Source organism: Astyanax mexicanus, chromosome 4 (genome assembly GCF_023375975.1).
Source record: "Astyanax mexicanus isolate ESR-SI-001 chromosome 4, AstMex3_surface, whole genome shotgun sequence".
Taxonomy (NCBI): Eukaryota; Metazoa; Chordata; class Actinopteri; order Characiformes; family Acestrorhamphidae; genus Astyanax; species Astyanax mexicanus.
The window spans coordinates 31,325,810-31,334,560 of NC_064411.1; the positions used below are offsets into that span (position 1 = coordinate 31,325,810).

The 8,751-nt window shown below is 37.2% G+C and overlaps 1 protein-coding gene across 1 annotated transcript in view; it reads left to right on the forward strand.

Moving 5' to 3' along the window:
* The window catches only part of LOC103047815 (galanin receptor type 1), a 30,064-nt gene extending 23,336 nt beyond the window's left edge, over positions 1 to 6,728 (forward strand). Inside the window, exon 3 of the mRNA XM_007231661.4 lies at positions 1,390 to 6,728. Within this exon, the coding sequence (XP_007231723.1) occupies positions 1,390 to 1,707 (318 nt within the window). The 3' untranslated portion in view covers positions 1,708 to 6,728. The remainder of the gene's footprint in view (positions 1 to 1,389) is intronic.
* The last annotated feature ends 2,023 nt before the right edge of the window (positions 6,729 to 8,751 follow it).

An 8,751-nucleotide genomic window follows, 5' to 3' on the forward strand; every position in this document is an offset into this window, starting at 1 on the left:
CACAAACCTGAGTGATCGTGTGTAGTGGGAGAACAACAGCACCAGCATCTCAGTTTACCCACAATTCCCTCTGTCCATAAACCCCTGGATCTGTAGCCTTAACTACAAGGAAAAACATTAGTTACCAAAAGCTGAGCTAAACAAGTAAGTTTTCAGTCTAGACTTAAAGATTGAGACTGTGTCTGAGTCCCGAACATAATCGGGGAGATTATTCCAGAGTTGAGGCGCTTTATAAGAGAAAGCTCTTCCTCCTGCAGAGCTCTTCTGAATTCTGGGAACTACTAGGAAACCAGCACTCTGAGATCTAAGTAATCGTGGTGGTTCATAATAGGAGATGAGGTCTCGCAAATACTCAGGACATTTTTTAACTTTATACGTTAACAGGAGAATTTTATATGAGAATTAAAAGAAGATAAGCCCATTCATATGACCAACAATTGCTTATTCAGTGAAGGTTAGCTTGTGTTTTTGGTTCTTTAACCCGGATGAAATGTCTCTGCTTCCACATTGTGTGGAATGTTCCAAACAGGTGTTTTTTGAGCATTACTCAATTTTCCAGTCTTCTGTTGCCCGTGTCCCAAATTCTTGGGAAGATTTACAGCATTTATCTGATGATTTTCTTTTTTAGAGCGATTTACAAGGTTATTCCTGTTAGAGAGGAGGGCCAAGGTATGTATGCGTTAGGAGTCTTGCTCAAGAACTCTTATTGGTGTAGCCCCAGTCTCCCACATGGTAGCTCACTGGCAGGTGGTGGTGTTATCCACTGCACCACACCAATTGTAACGTGTTGCATCAGATTCGAAATGAGTGAACATTTGCAAAAAACAATAACGTTTATTATTACATTTGAAACATTAAATAAAAACGTGTCTTTATAGAGTATTGAACTGAATATATGTTGAATAGAATTTTCACATCATCGTATTCTGTTTTTATTTATGTTTTTCACAACATCCCAACTTTATTGCAATTTGAATTGTAGAAACACAATTCAAACATTTGAGCATTTATGGGTACAAGAAACATACATAAATTAGATAAATTAGATTATAGAGTCACTGTTTGTATATCGTATATCGTCACTGTCCAATGGAAAAAAGGTCTCCAAAACAACCACTTTACAGGAGAGAAAAAATCCTTCTAGACTTTTAATTGAATGTTTTAATGGTAGATGTAAAAATAGTTCATTTTGGTAATTTTTAAGTTTTTCTATTGGTCTGTTCATCAAAAAATGGCACACTGTAAGGGAGAGTTTGCCTGTTCAAATTATGTAGTAACTATAAATCAACAAAAATGGAGATAGCGTTGGATAGTGACGATATACAGTATATATTGTGTGTGTTTTTTTTTCTCTGGTCTCTAACTCTCTTTCGCCTCATTTCTCCACAGACAGCGCAGACGGTGCTGGTGGTGGTGGTGGTGTTCTGTCTCTCCTGGCTTCCCCACCATGTGGTTCACCTCTGGGTGGAGTTCGGGTCCTTCCCCCTGAACCAGGCCTCCTTCATTTTCCGGGTGGCGGCCCACTGCCTGGCCTACAGCAATTCCTCCGTCAACCCCATCATCTACGCCTTCCTCTCTGAAAACTTCAGGAAGGCCTACAAGCAGGTGTTCAAGTGCCAAATCACCAGCGAGTCGCCACTAAACGACATCAAGGAGGTCCGCAGTAAAGCAGAGACCCCTCTCTCCACTAACTGCACTAATGTGTGATGGGCTGGACGGTTCTGAAGCAGACTGGAGGAAAAGCCTGCTCTGGCCAGGGCTGAAACTATTTCTATCAGTGTAAACGCTGAGCTTGAGCCTGCTGTTATTGTGACGCTGTTGACATAACTGTATTTTCTTCATGCCGTTTTCTGAATCTATTAGTTTATTTGGGGTTCAGTTCACGCTAGGAATGAATGTAATTAGCATACCTAAAAACACATACCCTGCTGAAAAGTCCAGCTCAAAACCAGGTTTCAGATGGTTTAAGCTTGTCTTTGTTGTCAAAGTGGTTGAAAAGATGGTGATTTAGGCTAAAACAAAGATACATTAAGGTTAAGCTGGTATGTTGAATTTAACTGGGGTCATGCTAGGCAACCAGCTGGGTGATACTGGGCCTATTACTCTACCAGCTTCTTCACAGTGGTGGTGATTGAAACCTCAAGCACATCTGAAACTCTAGATCCTACCTCTTAGAAAAAAAGAGTTATGACTCCAAGTTATTATAAATACACTACTTGATTTTTTTAAATCTGAAATATGTTAATACTGAGTCACGAAGCCAAGCCATATGGACTTTATTTATCTTTATTTAATCCAAGGAGAGGCAGAAATAACCTCAATGAACAGTTGGTACCCTATCTTACACCCTGTACAAGGCAAGTTGTGATGCTCATTGCTATGTTACACCTCGCAAACACAGATTTTTAAGTCAGCTAAACAAGAAATATTAAATTGCACCATAAACTATAGCAAATTAATTGCCTCAACTAACATTATTAACGTTGCAGTTTGTATAATTTTGTTTCTAAACTAAAAGCAGAAGCATTTCTGAGTGAAGAAGGGATAAAATATTGTGTTTAATGGTACCAGTGTGCTAAACGACCATCCCTGCTTATCCTAATATATTCATTCTAAAAACTGGGCTGTCGGGTTGCTTTTTGCGAGGGTTCTTCTTCTGGCCACGTCACCCGTCTTTATGTACTTACGTCACACTTACCGCCTCTAAAAGAGGATCCGGCTCAGTTTTACTGAAGATGAGCAGCTGGTGAAGTTTCTGACTGATTGCTCTCTCTCTCTGACTAAACATAACCTGGAATCGGATTCATCCGCTCTGAAAGGAAACCGTATCACACCCGCCCAGTTTAAATTGATTCTTTCACATGCTTAGTGCTCAATTGTTTTAAGTAATTTAACTGGTATTAAAAGTGCTAGACCAAGCTCTGGAAGCCCAGCATAATTCTGAGTTCTAACTCTTGGGTTCTTTTGCTTCTCCCTGGTTTAGAATATTTATCTATAGCTCTGAAGACACTGTATGTTTATTTTATTTATTGGAATGCAGCCAATAGTGTGCATGCCTCTTGTGTTTACCGTGCTTTTATTTACGATAGCTCGCCTCAGAGGGAAACGAGACATGCTAATGAAGTAGCTCTCATTTCAGCAAGCGCACTTGTCCGTGTTAACGGCAGTTTTTTTAAATTGTTTTCATTTATTATGAGTAAATTACGCCGGCTGCTGGTGGCCGTTTCCTGAGAGGACTTGCTTCATGAAAATGAATGGGCTGGTTCTGTTTGCCACTTACAGCAGGAACAGTAGCGGTGGCCTGTTAGATCTGCCCCCAAATGACCCACATTTTCTTCAGAGCCCAGACCAGAGACTGGAATCGCCCTCTTTTAGCTTCCTGTCTGCTTCGCCCTAATGAAATTGGATGTAACAGACTGGAAAATGGCTAACTGCATTAGTGGATCCTGTGGAGAAGAGAGGACGAGAGCCATGGTGATCTCAGAACGGTAGCCCAAAAACTGTGTAAGACTGGAAGGGCTGTGTTCTCATTACTAGCCTCAGGAAGTGACCCACATTCTCAGATCTTAACTAAAAATGACCAGTCAAAAGGTTGGACATGCCTTAAATGCAGTGTTTTTGCATCATTTTAAAATGTTCTGTATTTAAGAATAGTCCTAAAGTAATCCAAATAATGAAGAAGAAGAATATATGGAATTATCTAGTAAATAAAAAGTGTTAAACAAACCAGAATATGTTTTAAATATTTAAGATTCTTCAAAGTATCACCTCTTGCTTTGATTTTTGCACATCTTGGCATTAGCGTGAGGTAAAGTCACCTGGAATTCAGGCTTTCAGTTAACAGCTGTGCTAAACGTGTTAAGAATTGTTTATTTTTTTACTTAGATTTCTTGTCTCTTAATGTGTTTAAGAACATCAGTTGTAAAGTTAAGTTGTGAAGAGCTACAATTTGTATATAGTGAATAGCCCTATTTGAGTACCGTATTTTTCTCACTATAAGGTGCACTGTATTATAAGGCGCATTATTAATGAACATCTATTTTCTTGTCTATTTTCATACACACATTTTCAGCGCACCGGATTAGAAGGCGCATTTTAAGAGACACTATAAGGACCTTCTAATTTAGCAGCTCTCACCACTGGGTGGTGGTGGAGGGTAGCTAACTAAATTAAGTAAAGCTAAGCTAAGTAAACAAAATAAAAAAAAACAAGCACTGGATATTATCTCTATTACATCTACACGGATTTCTCTCCTGAAAACTGTTTATTTGGGTGAGTAAAGCACTTCCGTTTACTTACAGTAAGCTTAGATTCCTGAATTTCTCCAACTCTAGGCTGGAGCGTTAGCATTAGCAGCTAACCGCTCCAGCAGCGCTAGCCTAGAGCAGGCTACAGGCTGATAATACTTCCCTATGGATGGGGAAATAGCAAGTGTGGTTAGCAGCTAATGCTAATGCTACTTCAGCAGTACTAGCCAGGTTAGGGACAGCCTACAGTCCAATAATACTCACCTCTGAACAGGGAAATGTGGTTAGCGGCTAATGCTAATGCTACTCCAGCCCTGGTGCTGGAGAACTAAACTGAATCTCCTAAATAACACTGCAATTTGGGCTTTACTGCCCTTTACAACCTGACTGGTAAAATTCATAAATAAGACACACTGGATTCAATTAAAATATTTTAAGTGTGCCTTACAGTGTGAAAAATACAGTTATGTTCTAATCTATATTATAGCAGGAACTACTTTAAGAAATAAAGGTCAATCATTCCCAAAAAATGCAAGTTTAATCAGCTTAACCCCAGATCTGAGCCACCTAAATGCTTCACAGAGTATTTTGGTTTGTTTAACACTTTTAAGCTGCTACATGATTCCTTATGTGTTCTTTCATAGTCTGGATGACTTCTATCCATTTACAATATATAGTAGTTTAAAATATATATCATATATAAAATCTTTTATTATTGACCAACAGTTTGAAACCAAAATTGAGTGAAAATCTGATAATAAGAGCCATGAACTTTAATCAAAAAAGATTTGATCCACACTACAGCAAAGGCATATTTACACCAAGCATTTTCTTTCTGAATGAAAAAAAAAACAGATGTGATTTTTAACATATTTGAACTTTAACACCAACTCTGATGCATTTTTGCCTTCTGTGTTCTGTAAACAGGTTTTGAAACTGCATAGCTATCATAATGTTCCTATTTCTTTTTCTCTGCTCACTGTCTGCTTTTGCTCTCTTTCATTCCCTTCCTCCGCTCTCCACACCAGTCATTATAAAGACAATTTGCGCTGATGATTTCTCAGCTGTTTGTTACTGAATGATGAAGGTCAATTGTTTTACAGCATTTACTATAGAACAGCAAAACAGAGCATCATATAATACGTAATATAACTGGTGTGTGTGTTCATACTGTATATATGTATATGAAGTGTTTTATAAAGGTGTTGAGCTTCAAATTCCTGAACTGAAAACTCTCTTATCTGAATCTTATTAAAGCGTTTGCTGCAAATGAACTGACGGCTAATTGCAGCTTAATTTAAGTGGCCATTAGGTGTTTTTTTTCTGTGATCAAGCCAGTGGCTGGCAATTATTTGGTTGCTCATTACTACATTATAATTAAATAGATAACAGAGTAAATGAAACATTTTCCAAAGAATGTGTATGTCTTTGTATCAAAGTCGGATGTAAAGGAGTCCAGATTGTGTTTTAGGTCAGCAATTCACACTTAACCGCTAATAATCAGAGTTAATGAGTTAAGCTAGTTAAGGTCTATTAGAACAGAATGCTTGTCTTTATTTACAAATATTAACGAAAGGAAAGTCAGCACATTAGAGGTTGAATGCTTAGATTAGATTGTCTATGAAAAGTATTCACCCCTTTAAAGTTTTCCCCTTTTTATAAAAAGTCATAAATGGAATTAATGGAATTAATCATCAAAATAATTCACATTTTTTAATGAGAATGAACAAAAAAAAACTTCTTTAAAGATTTTCACATTTCACTTGAATGTGGTAGTATTTTTGACTTAAATCTTGAGGATGAAATATTGTAATTAATGGTATCAGTGTCTTGAAATAACCATCCCTGCAACATCTTACACATTCATTCAATAAGAAGAAAATGAGAAATGGCTGAAATAAGAAAAAAGATGCAAAGCTTTCAGACCTCAAATAATGCAAAGAAAACAAGTTCATATTCATAAAGTTTTAATAGTTAAAAAAAATCAATATTTGGTGGAATAACTCTGGTTTATAACCACAGTTTTCATGCATCTTGGCATGTTCTCCTCCACCAGTCTTACACACTGCTTTTGGATAACTTTATGCCTTTACTCCTGGTGCAAAAATTCAAGCAGTTCAGATTGGTTTGATGGCTTGTGATCATCCATCTTCCTCTTGATTATATTCCAGAGTTTTTCAATTTGGTTAAATCAAAGAAACTCATTATTACATACAGAGCTGTATATTTTGGTTGAATTGGCCTTTTCTGTGTTCTGAGTTTTTTTTTTTTTGTTTTTTTTTTTGTAAGCGCTTGTTTAAAGGTCAAATTATATTGACTATGATTTAATTGATCAAAGACATAAATGAGCAGAACATCCTGAAGCTGTTTGATATTGCTTATTTCCCTCTAACTATTGCTTAATTATGAAGTAATTAGTATCCACCTAATTAGCAGCTACTGGCTTAAAGGTTTAAATCACTGTAAAAGTGGCCACTTAAATTGTTGCGCAAAACATTATGTATGTATATTATAAATAAATGCTTAATAAACATTTATAAATGCTTTTAAAAATGTTTTTCCAAAGTTTTGTTCTAATAGGTTGCTCTGTGTTGCACCTAATTTAATAAGCAGTCCAGGTTAAGACACATACCATATTTTTTGCACTAGCCTATAAGGTGCACTATCAATATATATATAAGGCGCATAGAATTATAAGGCGCACTATGCAAAACTAGTAAAGAACAGGGGTGTCGCCATTATTTCCATCTATTTCAGCAGGTCTCACCGCTGGGTGGTGGTGCGGGGGTTGGTTAACTAAGTTAAGTAAAGCTAAGCTAAATAAACAAAACTGTAATTCTTAACAAACCTATTCTTTTTAAAGTCAAACAAGTGCTGGGTGTTAATCTACACAGATTTATCTCCTAAAACTGTTTATTTGGGTGAGTAAAGCACTTCCATTTATTTACAGAAAGCTTGGATTTAAAAATTTCTCCAGCACTAATGCTGAAGCATTAGCTTTGCCACTCAATAACGTTAAAAGAGCTGCACTTTGAAAGAGCTACCGATTACTGTGGTTAGCGGTTAATGCTAATACTGCAGGAGAACTAAACTAAAACTTTACTTTACTTTCAGCAGAGTGCCTTTACTGCTTCTTAATACCTGACTGGTAGAATTCTTACATAAAGCGCACCAGATTATAAGGTGCACTAATGATTTTTGGGGAAATTAAAGGATTATTGCACCTTACAGTGCATAAAATAAAGTAGGTTTATACGTTGAAGTGCTGTAGACATTAAGTAGGTGGGGACAAAGTGCTTTGACTGACTCGGTGGGAATAAACTGCTGTTTAAACTCCAGCCAGGAGAGAGGCCAATCCCAATCTTAAGATGGTAAAACATTTAACTTTCAACATGTCATCCAAAGGACTGTTGGAGACTCCAAGCTCAACTAGAAGAAGGTTTTCTGATCTGATATGGCAAAATTAAGACTAGACGTTAAGCAGACACCAAACAGAGCTTCACAACAGACACACCATCCCTACTATGAAGCATGGTGGAGGGAGCATCAAATCAACTCCTTCAGTGTAGTGATAGGTTGAGACACATGAGTTTTATACGTTAAACTGTTGTATGCTGAGTGGGTGTTGTAATCTCAGGCCATAAAGGGGCCAAATCCCATGCTTGGAGGACCTAACCACTATGATACATATTCTTGAGATGGTAATAAGTAAACATATGGGTGGATTATGTGTCTGTGTGTTTCTGAGCTGGGTTTAGTCCCACGGGTTTGTCCTCCAGAACATTTAGTGCAACTAATGAGGCGTGTCTTCAGGCTTATACAATAATACAGTCAGTTACAGGAGCAGCTCCAGGGTTTTTTCAAGGACTTGCAGCTCTGTTGCTAAAATGTAGACAGATCTGTTGGGAAAAATGGCATCTTTCTTCACTACAGCTGGTACAGCTTGTTTTGGTTCCAGTACTTAAACAGTTCTGTCTACAAGTAAAAAACCTTACCCTTTATTAAAGAACTTTTGACAAATTATTTTTAGAAACTGTAAAAGTTATCGCAAGACAGCATGTCTTAACTATCACTAAAATCTTCAACAAAAAAAGTTCAACAAGGCTTGGTAAAGATCATGGACTGAGCTAGCAAGGGGCTTATGGGACTTAGCCCCTAATGCTTGTGTCAAAGCCTCCAATTATTTTCACACTTATTTAATCAGCCTATTATAAATCATGTAGATCCTTCAATGTGGCTTCTTGTTCAATGCACTTCTCAAATTATTGTAAGTGTCTGAAGACTGAAGTTTTAAACCTAATAATTAAATAATAATCATGCATTAAAAAAAATCTACATCATCTATCATACACTAAGATATTGATTACTGTATTATTTTCAGTACAATGTGTGCTTAAGTTGAGACTTTTGACAATCTGCTGCCCTGAGGTCAAAACACTTGGTCTGGAGGAATTCATAAGCTACTCAGTTATACGCAGTGTGTAAGACTGGTGGAGGAGATCAT